Source organism: Maylandia zebra, linkage group LG20, assembly GCF_041146795.1.
Source record: "Maylandia zebra isolate NMK-2024a linkage group LG20, Mzebra_GT3a, whole genome shotgun sequence".
Lineage (NCBI taxonomy): Eukaryota > Metazoa > Chordata > Actinopteri > Cichliformes > Cichlidae > Maylandia > Maylandia zebra.
Window position 1 is genome coordinate 12232483 of NC_135186.1, and position 21271 is coordinate 12253753.

The 21271-nt window shown below is 37.6% G+C and overlaps 1 protein-coding gene and 1 non-coding gene across 2 annotated transcripts in view; one reads left to right on the forward strand and one right to left on the reverse strand.

The window, feature by feature from the left end:
• The window catches only part of calcrl2 (calcitonin receptor-like 2), a 40029-nt gene extending 20291 nt beyond the window's left edge, over positions 1 to 19738 (forward strand). The window contains exons 2-13 of the mRNA XM_004574948.4: positions 3472 to 3529; positions 3670 to 3844; positions 8083 to 8190; positions 9779 to 9891; positions 10612 to 10703; positions 10920 to 11049; positions 11245 to 11398; positions 11894 to 11954; positions 13113 to 13179; positions 15055 to 15273; positions 15505 to 15546; positions 15722 to 19738. Of these exons, the coding sequence (XP_004575005.1) occupies positions 3472 to 3529; positions 3670 to 3844; positions 8083 to 8190; positions 9779 to 9891; positions 10612 to 10703; positions 10920 to 11049; positions 11245 to 11398; positions 11894 to 11954; positions 13113 to 13179; positions 15055 to 15273; positions 15505 to 15546; positions 15722 to 16000 (1498 nt within the window). The 3' untranslated portion in view covers positions 16001 to 19738. The remainder of the gene's footprint in view (positions 1 to 3471; positions 3530 to 3669; positions 3845 to 8082; positions 8191 to 9778; positions 9892 to 10611; positions 10704 to 10919; positions 11050 to 11244; positions 11399 to 11893; positions 11955 to 13112; positions 13180 to 15054; positions 15274 to 15504; positions 15547 to 15721) is intronic.
• Positions 19739 to 20640: 902 nt separating this feature from the next.
• trnaq-uug (transfer RNA glutamine (anticodon UUG)) lies at positions 20641 to 20712 on the reverse strand. The gene has a single exon. It is a non-coding gene; the product is annotated as a tRNA-Gln (tRNA).
• Positions 20713 to 21271: the final 559 nt, after the last annotated feature.

The following is a 21271-nucleotide window of genomic DNA, read 5'->3' on the forward strand; positions in this document are numbered from 1 at the left end:
TCTTCAGTCTCACTGACATGTCCGTGATTTTCGGGCTTTTGTTCTCACCAGATGAACCGGTATGACTGAGATAAATGCTGACAGGAAGCAGTGTAGGATGAGAAAAACCAGAGGACAAAAAATAGTTTGAGAGGAAGAGTCTTCAAGAGCAGCAGTAAGAGAAAAAGAAAGAGATCAAGCGGAAAGGGTGTTGGCTTTATTGTATGTGTGCGTCTTAATGTGTCTGGCTGAATATAGGACACACAATTCTCTGGGCACAGTCAAATCAGCATGCATCTGCATCACCTAAGTTCAAATTGAGAGGTGACGCCTAAGAGAAAATAAAAGACAATAAAACCACAGGGACAAAGGAAGTGACGAATCAGCAATAGCATCTCAGTTTGTTACCGCAAAACAAAGACAATCCAAACCACTTGGCTACAATTCACAGATAGATTGCAAGCAGTGTTTATTGGTGACAATGGCACATAGCGAGCACTTGCCAAGGCATTATGATATGTGCGGGTGCGTGTCCTTGGGTTAACAATGTTCTGATGGGGAACAATACATTACGAGAGGCAACTGTGTACAAAACAGAAAGAGGGGCAATCATTGTTTGGTTCTTGATGGATTGAATCATAATTATAAATATTTGTGTGTGTTTGTGCGTGTCATCATTGTCACTGACGGAAACTCAGAACTGAAGTTCATGGGAAAAACTGTCACAGCACAGTTTGTGATGCGAAGAAAAAAAAAGTAAGGGCAGGCTACAATAGCCTGTGGCTACGATGTTGTTCTTCGCTGGTAGGATGGCATTAAAAGACCAAATCAGAAACCTATTTGCACATGGTAGTAGTAAAGATAATAGTTGATGATTCTTAATATAAAGAATGCAAAAACACAAGTGACTTTTTTACTTCTGTAAGTTACTTAAAGATCAATATTCACATTAAATTCCCCCTGTGCTGCAGTCGATTTGAAATACTCCTCAGCTGGGGGAAAAAGCTGTGGTTAAACAATCTAAAGTAATCCGTGGTTGCACTTGATCTTAGCAGACTCAGCAATACCAAAACTTTCTCTGGGTTGGTGGAGGAAAACTGCAGAAGCAAGCAGTTCGGAAAGAATCTTGCAGGCAAGCTTTGCTGTAATGAGCTTGGGACATTTCCTGTGTGTTGCCTTCACTTCAAACCTAGTTACAAGTCATTTTTGTATGCTTGCGACTGACTCATGAGCATTTGAGAAGCACTTGACTTTAACCTTTAACATTGGCGAACTGATATTTTAATTATAATAAGTGTAGTTTAAGCTTTTTACGCAATACAACATGACATCCAGTCTGTGTCCAGACTTATAAGAATACAATACAACTTTATTTAAATAGCACGTTTAAAACCAAAGGCTTGAAAAGTGCTTCACAATATTACAATAGATCAAAATAAATTTATATAAAAGGCATTACCAAAATACAAAACAAGCACTAGCACTAACACTAACAGATGGGAAGCACTAATTAGACCAGAAGTGTGGGCTAAATAAAGTAGGTATCAGACCTCAATTCGGAGGGTCAATTCATACAAATATAATATCAGCTAAGAGGCTAAACAAAGATATAATAATACGATTAAAATAGATGAGATGAGGGCACTAGCTAGTTGGGAATGCCAGATTAAATAGGTAAGTTTTCAACCGTAATGTGAAAGATTGGATAGAGTCCGAGGCACGAATAGTAGTAGCAGGAAGGCTGTTCCAGAGGTTAGGTGCAGCTGAGACAAAGGCACGATCGTCTTCTGGTCCTCAGTCGAGACCTAGGCTGCACCAAGAGTAACTGACCTGATGATCTTAACGCTCGACTAGGAGTGTACAGGCTGAGAAGGTCAGTGAGATAGCTAGGCGCAATATTATTTATTAGCAACAAGATTTTAAAATCAATACAATATTTGATGGGTAGCCAATGCAAGTCAGCAAGAACTGGAGTGATAGAAGCATTTTGAACAAGCTGTAATCTGTGAAGAAATCAGCATACATTTAATTTTCTCTGTTATTTTAGTTTATTTTTAGTACACTAAAAAAATATTGATGTCGATAATGCTGACTTAACTTCATTTTATTATATGGTAATTTTACTTGTGTAGAATATAAAATGTTACATTTAATGGAATCTGGTCAAATTAAATTTACTTAATTGAAATACATTAAGTTTATATTTTAAGCATGTTTTCTTAAATGTTTAATTATTTGAATAACTAAGCGTTTGATGGGTCCTGTTATTTGTTAATCTGTCTACCAAGCCTGCTTACTGTCCTCACCTACACCGTTCAGTGTTTGTTTCTTTCTTTTCATCACCAGTGTATGTTCAATTAAAAATAAGAGAACTAAATTTTCACGAGAGTTACAAAACTATTTTTAATATATTCTATTGTCACAATGAGTAAATAAGCAACAGAGACAAAAGCATCAAACAAGAATATTTCAGTTGTAAACTTAAACGTTTTCATCTTATATGTTGGATTGAATGGAGAAAAAAATGATCCAGTCACGCAGAAGATTTTGGATGATGAAATCAAGTCTGCCTGTATTCTGAGAGCTCTTCTCTCCAGGCTCTTTTACACACACAAAAATAATTATAAAACTGAATATTTAGAGAAACAACACCGCTGACTCACAACATTTCCACACATTTCTTTCCCCTTTTGCTTTTCTATCTCTCTTATTCGCATCTGTCAAAATGCTTTCATTACTCTGTCCCCTACAGAGAATTTATTGACGATAATGCGAACTCTTATTGCTTTTTCAGATATTTTTCTCATACACTCTTCAGTTTATATCCCTTTCACATCTGGCAAAATGTTTTTGTAACCATGTTGATAAAATGTTGCTATTTTATCAGTTGTGTTTGACTTTAATCATTTGAAATCTTAAAAAAAATGTAGATGCCTCCGTTTCACAATACATTTTGCTTCAAGGAAAAATTAAACAGAATATGCAGCTGTAGATTTTTGCATTGAGCAAATCCCCGAAACAAAGTCTGACTATAGAGAGCGAGAACAACAGAATTAAAGCACTGACTGTGTATTTGTTGTTAGAGACTCTGTAACTGGCTGGCTCATTAAAGATGAAAAGCTAAAGGGAACTCGCTGCTCTTTTGCCCCAAAATAACAATAAACACACATCTGTTTCTGTGACCCTGAGTGGACAGTAGAGAGAAATGACTGCGGGAGCATGAACTTCCTTTGCTGATAAATGAGAAGATACACAAACAGCGAATAAACATACACGAATGTGCTTATAAAAACTGTGCGTTCACACAGAGGCATTTGGGTTCGGCCTGCAACAGTGACGCTATGCGGAGCGCTTGATTTCATGCATGCTAGTGGTGGTTTTATGTCGTACTTGAATGATGCAGCTGAAGCCACTTCACATGTACATATGGTGGGAGACTTAGCGTACAGATGTTTCACAATTACATTGTTCATGTTCTTCTTTTCCTTTTAGAGAAATGTGGAAAACCCTAACACTCTCCCTGCTGGTTGCACTGGCACTCTTCACAGAGGTGAGTACTCCTTTCACCCATTAGCTATTTAAGTGTCTAATGCTTTATGTCAAAGCCAGAATGTGCTTTGATTAAATTAGAGGACGTAGATTTGTAGTATCTCTAACATACTCTTTGTTTTTGATGACTACCTTGCCCAGGTGGCCCACTGTCAGGATATGGAGTCCCTGGCAGTCACTGAAAAAACAATGCCACGGCAGGAGAATTTTACTAACATGGATTTGGCCGACTTACTTGGACAGTCGAGACGGCAGATCCTGGCTGCTCAGTTTGAATGCTACTTGAAAATAATCCACGATCCAGTAACAGAAGAAGGTGATGATAACACTTTACCCATTGTTCCATCCCAGCTGGATGAATTTCTTTTAAGTATATTATTCCTGGTAGATGGAGGATGCTGCAGTATTAAAGAAGCATTGAAATCGTTTCTTCTGCAAATATAAACATGCACAGTATGCATGAAACAATTAATTAATAAAATTAATTAATAAAAATTCATCTATTTTCATTGTGTTTGGAAAACATTCCACATAATTATATCAGAGCCAGTGCTAGAACAGATGACTTGTTGCATTACTAGTAAATGAAGAGGAAAGGGAAAATAAAACTTTAACTCATGATCTCACCAAGGCAGAAGAAAAACTCCTCAAATTCCTCACCTATATCGGAAGACTTTAAATGTTGGTAGCAATGGCATTTAAAAGCTCCGTAGAGCAAGCATACACAGGAGGTGGGGTTGTTTACCGCTAACCCACTAAGTTGTTTTAGAATGTGAAATTGGCTTGAAATAAACCCCTGAACCACCATCAACAAAAGTCTGGATATTTTCCATCCTCCACCTTTCGGGGGCAGTAAAGGAGTCCATTGCTATTGTGTAGACCTCTCTGTGTGATAAAGCAGTTGCTGTATTTTCTGTTTATCAAGTAAAAATACATAAAGGCACTTGATGATGTTGATATTAGGGATCTGTGGGGGCCATAGCATCACTTCCAGTACTTCTTGTTCTTCTTTACGCTGAAGAGAGTTCTTAATGACTTTGGCTGTGTGTTTGGGGTCATTATCCTGCTGCAGAATGCATTTGGGGCCAATAAACAATCATTTCTTTTTCTGAAAGCACTCTTTGTTTACAGCATTTTGTTTACAGCACAGTAGTGTATATATATCGTAAAGCAACATATAACATATTAAGTAACTGATAGCAGTTGAATAGTAAGGAAGTGAGGTGTATTACTGGCAGTCCTTCCTATTTGGTGTGTGCACATTCCTTGGAAAAGAGAAAGAGAGAGGGACAGAGAGAGAGAGGAAGAGAGAGAGAGAGGAAGTGAGTCAGAAAGAAAGGAAACTTGCCCTTTGTATTTCCCCAGTGCCTGTTACTCCCATTCAGTACTTCACTGCCTTTGAAATGTTATTGTGTGTTTCAATTCCCAGCATGCCTCTGTGGGACCTGGTATAAGCGAATTTCCGAGTATTGTTGAGAAGCTTTGTGTAGCCCAGCTGTGGTTACACTCTCTATATAAGAGTAACACACTATTTATAATGAATGGAAAATCTATATAAATAGTAATAATAATTTAAAGGGTTGCCTGTGGATGATAAAATAAATTCAAAATGAGCAGTTGGTGTATAATCACTTTAGGGTGCCTCTCGCCCCTCCGGGTGTTCTTTTAGCTGTATCTTTGCTGTTCCTTGGACTGCGCTCTTCTGGACAGAAATCTTGGATGTCTGGGATCTACTGGTGGCACTTGCCAAGCTTCAAGGGCACTGCACTCAGTGCTCTGATTACCAACGGAACAGCTATTGCCTTCACCCTTAACATCTTCTTGAGCTCTTCTCTCAGCCCTACTTCTCAAGCTTCTTGTGTTCCTTCGTCCTGATGTTGCTATTACTCAGTATAGCTACATCTATCACTACAGCCATCTTCCTCTGCTTGTCCACCACTACCATGTCTGGCTGGTTAGCTATCACCAGTTTGTCTGTCTGTATCTGGAAGTCCCACAGGAACTTAGCTTGGTCATTCTCAACCACCCTAGGAACCATGTCCCATTTTGACCGTGGGACTTCCAGGCCATAGTCAGCACGGATGTTTCTGTGTATATGCTGGCCACTTGTTTATGTTGTTCCATGTATCCCAGGGAATCTTTGCACAGCCTGCACCTGGGATCTTGCTTGGTGTGGTAGAACCCTGCTTCTATTGAGCTCGTGCTAAGACCTATTTCTTGTGGTGCCATGATTAGGGCCTCTGTATTGTCTTTCAGTCCAACTTTGTCCAGCCACTGATACAATTTCCTCAATCTGCCTTCATACATACCATGAAGGGGCCTGTCCTACCATGATGATTCTTCTCCTTGCTCTTTTTCTTTCTTGGGTTTCTGCTGCCTGTAGAATTCATTTCTGGTAGTTTGATCCCCTCTTTTCTGACTACCTTCGCTCTCTTTGTTACTATTCAACTTTTTCCAATCCGAATGACATTCCGATGTCACTGCTGTAGATCCTAGTGGTGCGGATTGGTGAATCGATGTCTCATTCACTCTTGGCATATAGCTCGATGTCATCCATGTAGAGGAGGTGGCTGTCAATTGCTCCACTCCATAGTCGGTATCCATAGCCATTGCTCACCAAGGGGTTTAAGGCTTATGCAGTTGAAGTTGGCTTCTAGAGTTGTTTGCCATGTCCCCATTGAGTTTGTAATGAAGTTCAGTTCAGTTCAGTTCATTTTTATTTCAAACATGCGCCTTCACATTCATTACAAAATATCATTCCATTCTTTTGTTTGAAAAGGAGTAGGCAGAAGTCTACACTTATTATTCCCTACCCCCTCAAATTTTGCCTTTAATTTAATTTTCTTTTAGCCTTAAATTAAACAAACAACATATGAAGTAAAAGTAAAGCAAAGACAAAACAAAACAAACAAATAAACAAAACAAATAAACAAGCCCCACCACAGTATAGTTACTTTCATATAAATAAGGACTGAGTGGTAACGTTTGCAGATTGACAAATTATGAGACAAACAAACTAAAACACTATTACGAACAACATTTCCGCACTGGGTTAACCCTGTTTTCTTCATTCTTATATTTGTTAAAAAATTGTTTTTTATATTTCATTTTAAACTAGTTTATGTTGTTACTTTCTTTCATTTCTTCTGTTAGACTGTTCCATAATTTAACTCCTGCTATAGAGATAGACATACTTTTCAAAGTTGTTCTAGCGCTTTGTATTTTCAAATTCTATTTCCCTACCTCTTTAGCTTCTGTGAAGCACTTTGTGATTTTTATCTTGAAAGGTGCTATATAAATAAAGTTTTACTTACTTACTTAAGTTACACCCACCTTGTCTTTCTATAAACAATTTACAGATTTCTTTTGGAAGCAATTTATTTCTTACTTTATATATTATTTGCTTTCCCCAGGACGGCAATGCTCCGTGCCAATTTCCCTCGAACATAAGTAATGTGTGGTTTCCAACAGACCTTGTGGTCAATGATCACACCAAGAAATTTTATTACATTTACTCTTTCTAAATATACATTGTCAACACATATTTCTACTTTGATATTTTTATTTTGGTTTCCAAACAACATAAATTAGTTTTTATCTAGATTCAATGATAATTCATTTATATCAAATCACTTCTTTAATATCGTTAATTCCTGTATGATCATCTCCAAAACCTGTGGAAATTCCACACCTGAACAAAATATATTTGTGTCATCTGCAAATATTACAAACTTTAAAGTCTCCTAAGGTCCTGTTGATCTTGTATAGTGTTAGGTATTCTAGGATCCATGCGTGGGGCATTGAGTAATATGCTTTCTTGTAGTCAATCCAGGCAGTGGACATGTTGGTCAGTCTGGTCTTGCAGTCTTGAGGAACTGCTCTGTCTACAAGTGGCTGGTGTTTTACCCCTCTGGTATTACTGCCAATTCCTTTCTGTGTGCCGCTGTATTGAGCTATTTGCAGGGGTGCACAAAAGTGGTCCGCAGGTGCGGATTCGCTGTCAAAATAAAAGATGCGCACCAGATGAGCTCCTTTAAGCAATTACTTTGGTGTTCCTCCACCTCCAAAGAAATGTCATAAGGAGTCCGAACCGCAAAAGAAGCACGTATTGAAAAGTGGTTGCAGGAGGTGAGCTGGCTTCAAATGATGAACGCACAGAGATGTGGTGCAGAATATGCCGTGAAAATCTCACTCTAGCGGACAAAAACAGTGCCTTTTATCTACGCAAACACGCGTTGCAACTTCTTATCTGGTGCACGTCTTTTATTTTGACAGCGAATGCGCACCTGCGGACCACTTATGTGCACCCCTGTCTATGTGCCTATTCATCTTAGCCACCACTTGGTTAGAACTTCCAAAAGGCTTATAGTGTTACCACTACACTATCCAGCTGCTCTCTCTCTCTCTCTCTCTCTCTCTCTCTCTCTCTCTCTCTCTCTCTCTGTCTGTGTGTGTGTGTGTGTGTGTGTGTGTGTGTTTTATGGTTATCTTACCCTAAATTACCACTGCACAGACATGCAAATCTCAATGACATTTCTCCTCTGCCCTCTTTAGGCCCTTACTGTAACCGTACATGGGATGGCTGGCTATGTTGGGATGATTCAGCTCCAGGAACTGTCATGCAGATGTGTCCAGCATATTTTATGGACTTTGACCCTACTGGTAAGGCCGTAATGGACACACATGGTCTCTTTGTATTCTTCTTTTTTATTTGTACTGATACAGTAAGTGAATAATAGATTGAACAAAGATAGTTATAGTTTTGAATTTACACCACCATAGTTAATTTTAAATCAAGTAATGAAGATGTGATTGATCTCTAAATCACAATCAAACGGGTTTAACAAAAATGTTGTATTATTTGTTTAGGAATTAGAGGCATTTCTATACATAGTCGATACATAGTCACCAATTTTCATTTTCATTGGACTGACAAGAAGTTTCTTGGACAGGTGTCCATTCCCTTGCTATTTCGTGAGAAATAAAGGACACGTAATGTCTGAATTTCATTCAAAGTAATGAATTTGTGTTTTATAGCTTTTTTAGTCATTTTAGTCAATGTAAGGCTCAAAAAGTTATCAGTGCAAGTGAAGAAGCCCGTCATTAGGATCAAAACCAAAATAAATCTATTAGTGTGATCGGAAAACTAAAGGAGTAGCCAAATCAACAATCTTGTGCAGTGTTAAAAAATTTTTTGCACTGATCAGAAGACAACTAGAGAGGATGTTGACAGAATTCTGTCGATGGTTCAGAAAACCAACTCTGAAACATTTAGCCAAGTCAAGAACACTTTCAAGGGGGTAGGCATGTCATTGTCAAAAGTCTGCAATCAAGAGACACCTTCATGAATGAAGTACAGGTGGTTTACAACAAGGTGCAAACCACTGGTTACACTAATGAACCTGAAAACCAGATTTGACTTTCCAGAAAAATCTGATGAAACTAAGGGTAATTTACTAGAAAAGGAAGACAAAGCGGAATCATCTGTCCAACATAGTGGAGACTTTGTTATGGCATGTGCCCGTACGGCTGCTAGTGGAACTAGATCACTAGTGATGAATGGTGTTTTGACTTTTAGTTGAAATAGCAGGATGAATACTGAAGTGAACAGGGCTATACTCTCTGCTCAGATTCAGCCAAATGCTGCAAAACTGTTGGGTAAGACGAAAATGACCCAAAGCATATTGCAAAAACAACCTTTTCGCTAGTTAAATGCAGAAAGTTCCACAAACAAACAGCAACTTAAATAAGCTACAGTAAACACATGGCAGATCATTTCAAGGGTGAAAAAACAGCATTTAACCCTGGAGAACCAATGGGGTCAGATCCGAGCCCATGGGTTCTCCAGGGTTAAAGATGTCCATGGGTTAAAGTCTTAAGGCAGTCATTGACTTCATGTAAGCATTAAAAACAGTCCTGATATTTAAAAATTAAGTTAGTTTGTCTAACTAATTTAGAGACTTCAAAAATGGGGGACTGTGTTTAAAAGTTGTTGCATTTGTTAAACTGTAATAATTTTGTTAAACCCTTTTAATTAAAGCTAAAAGCCTTCACTTCAAGGACAATTTGATGGTTTTATTTAAAATCCACTGTGGTGGTTTACAGGGGCAAAACTGCAAAAATTGTCCCTTTGTGCAGCAAAGAACAGATCTAACTGCATGTACTACAAATCGTCCACGTGCTGTATTTCATGTATAATGGGCCTATCATTGCCAACTATGACAACATGTAAAATCTGTTCATTCAACAGAGAGGGTTACCAAAGTCTGTAATCCTGATGGCCAGTGGTTCCATCACCCAGAGAGCAAGAGAATCTGGTCTAACTACACCATGTGTTCTGCACACACTAACCACAAACTCAAGGTAAAATGGAGCTATTTTCATCATTTACTGCATTTGTTTAATTTGGTTTGGTTTTGGCTGAATTGACCAAATTGGAGCATTGACCTTTACTGTAATCTGGTTCTGTATGCCACTGTTTCGGGAGCTATTTTTCTGAATAAATGAATGTTTTTTGTGAAATTTTCTGACTGGAGTTAGAATTTGTTCGCACTTTCAACTTTCAACTTGCAATTTTATCTTATCTCATTTGATCTGATTTGGAGATGCCAATTTAACTATTAGAAAGCCATAAAACTTTGCAAACTCATCTAACCCTCCAAAATATGTCTAAGTAGAGTTCTGATAGAAATTTTCACCTTGCTCAAATCTGCTTTTAGTCTAATCAACCTCATGTCTAGACTGAACAGGCCAGTTGTTTGAAGAATATTCCTGTCAGAAACAAATCTCTAAAGCCTGTCAGACTTTTTGTATATTGTCTTTAATCAATTTAAAATTCCCATGCCATTTCTCCAGCAGTGATTACTGTTTAGTGCATCTTAATTGATGGCCATTCAGCAAATACTTTCTCTCTCAGAAGAGAGTTTACAGTTGTTTTATTTGCATTGCTGTGTGCTGCTTTCACATACTGTGAAGAGAAGATGCAAAGATTGTATTCTGTGCTGGCTAACATCTTAATTTTAAAAGAAAATCACTCTTAAATCTATTTACATTCATCATAGCTGAGCAATTTGTTCCCTGCAGCTTGCCATCAGTGTCTACTACATGGCCATGGTGGGTCATAGTCTTTCCATTGTGTCCTTAGTCATCAGTCTGACCATCTTCTCCTACTTCAAGTGAGTCATGGGAGGTTTCTTCTGTCTGGGTTAATTGACTGCTTCTTGTTTTTTCCCTCTTCATAATCATATGATTAAATTATCATAGAAAATAATGGTGATTGCTTGAATGGGAATATTAATCTCCTGAGAAAAGTATTAGTTCACTCTGAAGCACCCGTAACTAATACGGTAGTCCATTAATGCTGTTCCTTTGCTCTCTCTGCTCTCTTTCAGGAGCCTTAGCTGCCAGAGAATCTCCCTTCATAAGAACATGTTTCTTTCCTTCATCTTAAACTCAATTGTTACTATGATATGGCTCACATTCAGCATAGTCAATAACCAGGGCACAGACACCAGCAACTCTGTGAGCCACCAACTAGTCTTCATCTCATTACACTCATGAGTTTTCTCTGTTTTCAAAAAGGCCTTATAATCCATAGTCTAGTGCCTTTCTCAGTTTTCACCCGTGGTCCTCTGTTTGTGTTTAATTACATATTTATAAAAAAATCTGCTTATAACATATTCAGTATATAAGGACTTACGATATCCCCTCTATCAGGTGAACTGTAAGATCCTGGCTGTACTGACTCAGTATACCTCTACTTCCACCTACTTCTGGATGCTGTGTGAAGGCATCTACCTCCACACACTCATCATAGTGGCCGTCTTTGTTGGGGAACAGCAGCTCTTCTGGTACTACATCCTGGGGTGGGGTGAGTCAGGAGGATCACACACATTTGTGCCTTTTCCAATTCTTCTTGGAGTTCCTTAGTCTAGTTATGTAGGAATTTGCATCATGTTAGCAGCAAATTTGCAGACCTGGCTCTGGCCACAAAGGGCCAGGTAGGTTGGGATAGCTTTTTTCCCCCTTAATATTATTGTTAAGGGGATTATTATTATTATTTCCTCTTAATTATTTACTCTGGTTATCTTTGTCCACTATTAAAATTTGCTTGATGATCTGAAACATGATATGCATGACAAATATATATATATAAAAAAAGAACAAAACAAAACTAAGAAATCAGGAAGAGGGTAAATACTTTTTCACGGCACTGTATCCAAACACGTGAGCATGTATTATACATACATATACATCCTCATTCACTAATACACTAAGATGTACTGCTGCGGCTGCAGCAGCCTCTGCAGAGATCCTGGGTGTCAGACTAGTATTCATTTCTGATTTTCTCTCTCTCTGTCCAAAGGTTTTCCCATCGTTCCTGCTGTCACATACGCTGTGGCTCGTGGGCTTTTCCACAACGACCCGTAAGATGCAGCACATTTACTGTTTTGCCATTGTCATCTCTGTAAATCAGAAGCTCAGACTAAGATGAGAAATGTAGTAAGACGTGTAGAGATATCCGTACTGGAAGTAGAGCAAAGCACAAGAGAGTTTTTCATCTTTTCTATAGTCTCTAAAATATGAAGTGGATTCTTGTATAGAAATATTTGACTGAAAAATGTTCAACAAACTAAGGTCAGTATATAATGGATATAAGCTAATGACTGACAAAGCCTGACTCGCTGAGAGTAATTTGATTCACTGTAATCCACATGTACAAGCTGCAATGTGACCCATTCCCATAAGCCACAATCTTTACAGCCTGCGAAAACACTGATAAAGATTGTGGCTTACAGGGATAGTTTATATAGCGACTACGTCTACAGCAGCTTCGTAAAAGATGTTTTGCCATCATCATTATTATAAGCAGATGAACACCTTTGACATTAGTTGAGTAAAATATATTGTGGTATTATATTTTTAATTTGTCAGTTATAGTTTTTGGATAATTTGATAGCTGCACCCCTTCCACACCTTTATTTTACTTGCTACGTGCTTTTTTAATGTAGAATATTAAGTTCACCTGATACAGTCACATGGTTTATATTGCTGGATTCATCACAGTCAGACCTTCTCCCCCCAAAAATGTTTGGTGTTTACTGATCTTTATATTTTTATATATGTAGCACTCTATTCAATCAGTCCATCATGATATTTATATTCTTTTTTTCAGATACGTAGAAGAACCCTCTGCCCACATCTGTCACATCTAATTTGGTTTGAATCAGAGCTTCCATTATGAAATTTCTCCCATCTGAACTTTGTTCAGAAGTTTTTAAAATTTGGGGAGTTTTTTTTTTTTTAGAATATCTGTCAATTTAACTGCTTTTTCAGTAAAATATTTTTATACAATAAAACATAAGAGACTATATAAGAATATTAAAAAAAACACTGTGATCCTTTGTTCGGCCTCCGGTATGGACTCAAAGAATAAAGTGCTTTTGCAGGTCTTTACTCTAGCCTCATAGTACAGTCTTTTGTTAAGAAGAATTATAAAATATAGAATTATCTCATCAAATTGCAGTGTTCATTGAGTGTGGCACAAACGATGAACAATGATTTCCTCTTTGTGTTTGTTTCAGGTGCTGGATTAGCACACACACTCAGCTGCTCTACATCATACACGCCCCCATTCATGTTGCACTCATTGTGAGTTGATAACAGTGCATTTTAAATATCTTTTACCCAAATTTTAAATATTGAGTGACAGTTCATTACACTGCTGCACACTCTGATACATGAAATAGACAATATACCAGATACACATTCATTTATTAACAGAGAGATCAAATACGCTGTGTCAGCCTTTAAGTGCCATGATAAATATTGCCAGCATAATTACAGTAAAATGATAAAATGCTAATAAAATCATAGCTTTGGCACTAGTTTCAGAACCTGGATGTCATTTTTCAAAACGCTAAAAACAAAATTCTCATTCAAAACACTGCATTTGCGTTCATATGTTTTTAAGGAAAACTGGTACAGTTTCACTGTTTAGTTGTTTAGAAAATCATTGAATATTAGAGTACATGCAGTACACATATGTCGTTGCTGTAAAAGAACCAGTAGAGAGAATACAACAGATGCAGTGGAGTCAATGAACAAATGTTAAATTTACTAATGAAATCCACTGTAAGACGAGGAGAGCCTCTGCTATGCACCTCCTAGATGAGTTGCTCTAGGCATGTTCCACTCAACAGGAGGCCTCTGGGGCAGACCCAGGACATGCTGGAGAGATTACATCTCTCGTTTGGCTTGGGAAAAAACTTAGTCTCCAATTAGTCTGCTGCCCCCACAACTGGGACCCAGATAAGTGAAGAAAAATAGCCGACTAGATAGATAAAATACACTGTAAATAACAGCGTGGTTCCCTTTAAATGAAAGCAATTTGCTAAAAATAATATACATATTGGAACATATTGGAAAGAACCTTTGGCGAGTCCAGGCCCGACACTTGTCTGCTGTTATGTTGCATGTCTGGAGGATGATCACTTGTTGATGCAGATGCCTGTCACATATTTTCTACTTCCATGTGGGGAAAAATCCTCAGTCACACAGAGGAAAGGAGAGTGCATGGGCAAGTCTATGATGGTGAGCTGTGGATGATCCTGAAACCATGGCTCCAGCTGAAAGCATCATGCAAATTAACATTGTCCCACACAGTATCACAGAATTCCCCAGCAGTCCCAAAGACCAGATTTAGCTCATAAAGAATGCTACAAGGAGCTCTGCATTGTATGAGCCAACACAAGATCTGCATCCCACCACACCATCTTCTAATATAGCAGCAGACATGTGATGTTGGCCTCACGTTGTCAAGATACTGTGATGGTGTTCCACTGACCAGTGAAATTCTGACCTCGCTCTTTGTCTTGGCTTGTTGGAAGCCTGCCTGAGCCACAAAAATGAACTTAAGAGTGTTTTTACTTGCATCCAGAGCCATAAACTGAACATACTTAATGGTCTGTTGCTTCTCTATGTCTGCATTTCTCTCGAAAAGCACATAGTAGAGCTGTTTTAGGGAAATTGGGTACCTTTTCAGCATATGTGCAGTGGTTGGGATACTTACAGATTCCACATTGTTGAAGTTGTCTTCTGATGCAGAAGAAGCCAATCACGGCCAACTATTGTTCATCAGTTAAGAGTGTGTCTCTGCCTGGTTTAGTGTCAATTCCACTGGAATAATTACAAGAGAAAAAGTATTACTGTAGAGCAGATTTGGCCTGAAAACATGTTACACATTAGCACGTAGTACCCAACATGACATCCAGGTTCTGAAACGAGTGCCAAAATGATTGTATTAAACTGTAAAAGGCACACAATGTAGACAGTAAGTAGTCATGTATTAAACTTCAGTCTCCTTAATTACTGGGACTCCAGTGCCACCATCAGGCCACTTGTTGTATTTTCCGTATAAAAGATTTTTTTTAAAGCCTCATAATAAAGATTATGTCTCATTCTTTTCATCCATATTTGTTTTAACCACATATATTTTTCTCTATCCCCCTCCATCCATCTATCCAGGTGAACTTTTTCTTTCTCCTGAATATCGTCCGGGTTCTGATAACCAAACTGAAAGAGACACACTGTGCTGAGTCCACGACCTACATGAAAGCAGTTAGAGCCACGCTCATCCTCATCCCTCTGCTGGGAATCCAGTATATCCTCATACCTTGGGCGCCGGATGGACGCATTAGCCACGCTGTCTATGAGTTCTTTCTTAACATCTTCACTCACTTCCAGGTACACTCAAAACAATGGCACACTTGAGATACATTAAACTCTGTGATCAAACCAAAAGAGTGCTTTCGATAATTTGCAACATGCAGTGACAAAGAGCACTTTTTGCTCCTAAAACTGCATAAATAAGCACTGTGTATTAATATTAACCCATTCCAAATTTACCATGTATAGTGCTCTCACTAAGAAATGTTTTTTTACTGCTATTGAATCTGTCTGGCTGTTACTTTTCAGGGACTCCTGGTGGCATCTATTTTCTGTTTCTGCAATGCTGAGGTATGTCTAAGAAATTTTCAAAGTGCTAAACTGACTAAGACTTCAGTCATGACACAAATAATGCAGATTTTTTTTTACTCATTCGATATAAATTCTGTCCGAATTTCCAAAATGTTGACTTAGAATTGGCAAAAGAGCATAGATAAGATGACATTTATTCACTGTTGATGTGCAGGCTCAAACAGCAGTGCGGAGGAAGTGGTTTCAGTGTAAATCTGCCTGGGGCAAAACCGGCTGGGGTGAAACACCTCTCACCAACAACCACTTTAACTACCACACCAACTCTTCCATCACCGAAACCAGCCGCATCACCATGAACGTAGAGCCGTCTGCCAATGCACCTTCGGAAAAAAAGGACTCGATCTCCGTGGTGCCGCAAAACGCCAGCAGGAAGAAGAGCAATGCATGCACCAACGGGGAGATAAGCAACATTCTGGAGACCACTCAAATCTGATTGGATAAAACACAGAGGTGACGGTTTTAGTGCCATATACACACACACACAACACACACACTGAAAAAAACAGGGACTGACGGAGAGTTTTCACAATAAATGTTAGGTTTTGTATGTATGTACATAATGTCTGGAGAGCGATTTAAAAGCATGTAATGTGTAGCTCACACAGGCACATTTCTACGCTTACGTTTTTGGACTTTTAGGAACTGATGAAAAAAACAAGCGTTCATCATCGTCGTTCATCATATCCAGTAATATCCAGTAATCGTATTGTAACGTTTTGTTATGTTGCTGCAGTCAAGTCAAGTTTCAGTTGTTGTTTGTTTTTTGTAGTTTTCATCAGAATAGAGAAAGATGACAATCCTGACACTGTATCTTAGATGCAGTTAGGAAAATAGATTTTTGGACAATGACACATCTCTACACCACCAAACACGATCTACAGCAAATCAAACAATCAATATGCGATTAATAAAAGTATTGCATTAGCTGTTTAGGAATTCTAGCCATTTTATTACATTGTCCCCTATTTTCTTTGAGTAATTGGATAAACCAATTACTTTAAATTTTAATTTTAATTGAACAGTTTTTAAAGATTTGGATGAAAATCCTTTTGGAGTCTAAAAACTATGGATATCATCAATGGTGCATTTCCTTTGAGATGCTCTGCCAGGTCTTAACCGCAGCCACATTCAGTTGCTGCTTGTTTCCCTGCCGCTAGTTTTGTATTTAGTAACTGAAAAGCATGCTTTATTAGACTGAGATGAGGTGACTAGCTTGATTGTAGACTTTAAAATTATACAGCTACCTCCCTGAGAGCGTTCTTGGGTTAGCTAAATTCAAAGGGTCTTGCTAAACAAGGAAAGAATTTGCAATCATCTTCTTTAAGTTGCCTTTTGTGGGCTTCCAGATCTTTTAGAGCTGTTAATGGTCAGCACTACATTTTCTACTAAATGTAGTAGATTGTTGATTTGGCCACTTGAAAAGCTTTTGCTATCTGTCTGATAGGTTTATTTTTTGGGAATGATTTCCTCTTTCACTTTCATGGACACCTTGCGGGACCTCATATTGAGAGTTCCAGCAACTGCAATCAATCCAGATATTTTATCTGAAGCCTTATTTAAACCTCTGATAACTGTGTATTAAAACATTGCTCTTTTCTAAACAGTTAATGCATATTTTCAGGTGAGTGTTTGTGTCATTAGTTGCCCCATAGAGCTGCCGAATGCTTAACTGTATATCAGAGTGACCAAGTGAATGTCGTAGCCCAGAGATGTGATTTTTTTTTTTACAAACTTTTATTTAAGAAAGATAAAAACACCTCATGTTGTCTTGAAAGCCAGCATCCTCATTTAAGTTGTTTCACATATTAAATTTCACATCACAGTGAATCCTATAATAGAGCTGGAATTTATTACCAGAGGGAGTGCTGTGCCCAGAGAGTTTGGAAAATACACTGTTATAGAACTAATCTGCCCTATACAAAATGCAAAAAAGGCAAAATGCTGTAATATTTAGTTTGAGTTGGCTTTTACTGTAACAATGAAAAAAAAAAAAGATGTTACTTTTTTTTTCAAAACCAAATGATACAGAAAGGCAGCTAACTAGACATGTAAATCTAAAAATTATATCCAAAGTTTAAGCTAGCTGGCCCAATAGCTGCAGCTGGATAATCTGAAACTTAAACCCTACGTATTCTTTAGCATTTTGTCGAAAAATACCAATTTTGGTAAATTGAAGTGGCGTTATGGTACTTCATCACCTAAGTAAATGACACAAGCAAACCCACTGAGGTGAAAAGCTGAACCAAGTTAAAATTTAGCAAAATGTGAAGCTAGCAACTGCTATGCTAGCTGTTTCTTACACAATGTAATTCAGTTAGTTCAGTTCAAGAGAATGTAAGGTAAAGACTAAACAATATTGTGTGTTGTTGTGGTTTAACTAGACTTGTCGTGACTAGTTATAGTTTGGAGTTTTATCCCTTAACTTCAATCTGTAACTGAGCAGCCAGAATGTTGGGGGTTTTTGGACAGTCAGCAAAAGAGCTAAAATACAGAAGTGGTATTTTATTTTTCAAAACTTTATTTACATATTATCCAAACTATATTTACATATGCAAAAAAATATTTCTTTTGCTCGTCTTTTCTCATTGTCTCTTGCTGAGCTCCGGTTTCAGTTTCTCTACAATGAGATTAGAACTAGAACGGCTCAACTTGGTTGGCTCAAAACTCTGAGGCTGAGGTTTAAGTACAGGAAAGGCTCAGAGAAGTTCCATAAATAGTGTGTGCACTAGACCCTGACCAATTTATCGGCAGACCAATACTATCAGCCAATCTCAGCCAATCTGTTGGTACTGAAGACATTAAATATAGTTGATAATTCAAATTTGTAAAAGAAAACAAGATGGAGAGCTACCCTTCAACTATGTCATGAATGTTGATGATGAATATTTTGTCCACCAGGGGGCACTCTGCAACTTCCCTGTTGGTAACACACCTGTTTGGAATGAAGCAAACACAACAACCAGCTGGGTAGAGCATATAAAAGTAAATAAATAGCTACACACAACAAAAATATAAGGAAAATCTATTCATGTTTCATGTGTTTAAAGGGGGGGAAAAGGAATGTTGAACTTTAAACCACCAATTGTTGGTATCAGACGATTTGTTTCTTCACAAATTCCCCACTACTTTCTCGTGAACAATGTATGAAAAAAAAGCACTTATTTAATGTCTGCCATTAATGTTTCTTTTATAATTATATTACTTTTATTGTAATGGAACAGGTTATACTGATCTGATGTAAAGCTTTAATACCCTGAGGTTTCAGATGAAACGAAGATGAGCTTTTGTCTAACTTCTGTAGACAGGAGAAGAGTTTGTGCGTAACAGATGTGTGTGCCTTTTTTGTTATAGTTTTTCCATAGTGTTGCTGTTTTATTATTTCAAAGAGTGCTTATTATTGTTACACAATGCTTTCCCCCTCCCTTTGCACAGTTATGCATTTACAGTGACTTTACAGAAATACAATTTAATAGTAGTGCACTGTATGTATCCTGGCTACAGTCCACTAGAAAACTGAACAAGTCTTATTGTTAAAGGTGAGCTGTTAGCAAATGTATTTAGCTGTTATTACAGCATGCATACACACACATCATAATAGAAAAACAAAGGCTCCAGTGTGAATATAGTGAGGTAACAGGAAATTAACTAAGCATGAGAAAGAGCTATTTCACTTAATCCCACCCACTTGGGAAGTGCCTGCTCAGCAGAGAAACAACTGTCATGGATGCATTTGCAAAGCAATTTGAGAAACATTCCAATAAAGTGCCAAAACAAATTTTCACTTCAAACATATTACTCTAAGGAGCTTGGAAAGAAAAGCGACTCAAGGATGGTCGTTCACAGTGGACATAGATAGCGTCTTTCACTCCTCTTTCAAGCCATCTGTCTTCAAGAACCCTAAAGAACTCCAGTCGTGTTTCTTTCACAGCTGCTTAGATCGCCATGACGTGGATGACTGAGAACCTACACAGACAAACATAATACTGTATTTATATTTTTAACACTGCCATTTATGTGTGGAAATAAATTTGTGTGACTATAATCCAGCTGTGTCTGTTACTATTCTATACTTTGGGTTATTTTGGGAATATTTGTAATTTACACAAGTGTTTCTGCTGTTATTTTACATACTTATGCTCAACTATTTTCCCATTAAACTATTTTAACTTTTGCTAGTTACTTTATTATTTGGCGTATATTTAATATGGCAATCTGTGTGCTACTTTATTTCTTTTTTGGTTTGTTTATTATTTATTTTATTTAATATATCTTATTTAGTGTAAACCAACACTATATAAAGTAATTAAAATAAGTACTATTAACTTTAACAGCTAATTGAGATTATATGTTGGGAAATAAGCGGTTTGCTAGGATGACCAGCATCAAAATGAAACGTTTCCTGATTTATTAATGAATTGTGCAGTAAAATATGTATTAGTAAATTTGTGTACACATTAATATTTCACCTTTAATACACCAATTCATTGTTTGATCATTTCCGAGGACCAAAATAGTCACTGAAATGCTAAAGTTAATTGAATAGTTAATCCAGCAGCTAATAGGGAAAGCAAGTTGCAATTTTAAATAGATTTAGGTTTTATTGAGAGTTTAATGTTTAGAGTTTTTTCTGTAAATTCGTTTTTCATTAAAGGCATTTGTTAATGAATTGATAATTCATTTAGAATTATTCATTTAGATTTCCATTCCATTGACCATTGACCTCTGTCAATGGCCCCAGGGTGGCTGTGGCTACAATGTAGCTTGCCATCACCAGTGTGTGAATGTGTGTGTGAATGGGTGGATGACTGGATGTGTAAAGCACTTTGGGGTCCTTAGGGACTAGAAAAGCGCTATACAAATACAGGCCATTTACCATTAGATCATCAAATAACAAATCACTTGGTTGATACGATAGGACAATCTTCCCCAAGTATTTAGGTGTATAATACATTATTTTGTAAAATATCTTAAACATGGGCATACATCTGCTTTAAGGTTATTCGCTGTTTTCTTAGTACATGTCGATTTTCTGAAAGAAAACCGTATTTTATTGTACTGTAGTAGAAAAGGACGAGGTCCCACCGAGATTTGAACTCGGATCGCTGGATTCAAAGTCCAGAGTGCTAACCATTACACCATGGGACCGGATGGTATCGCCAGTGTGGGTCGTCGACTTTTGAAGAAAGTGAAGAGACTCTCTGCTTAAAATTTTAGGTGTATTTGTCTATTTACGTTCAGCTACATTACAACGACACAGCTGAAACGATGACATTAAACTGTAATTTATGTTTATAGCTTTTTAAAGACAGCTAACAGGATATGAGTGACGTTAGCTGCAAAGACATGTTGTAAGTTTTAAGCGAGCTCCTTTAGCTAACTCAAACATGCCAAAGACTGAAAAGGCAGCGTTGATTCTATGCGCTTTTATATGAGTAGTAGTTTACGTGTACTCAGTAGTATAACTAGCTAGCATTACAACACAGTTCTCATATGAAACGCCGCTAACCTTAACCGTTGCTTCCAGGTTCATTCTTACCGCACACGTAAATTACTTTGGATGCTTGAAATGAACTGAATGATAAATGAGAAAGCAGGGTGAGAATAAAGTACATATATACATCTGTTATGTTATGTTATTATCATTAGGTGTTGTTGGTTATTGCTGAGTTGTAGTAACACAATACGCCACGTGGAGGCAGCAAAG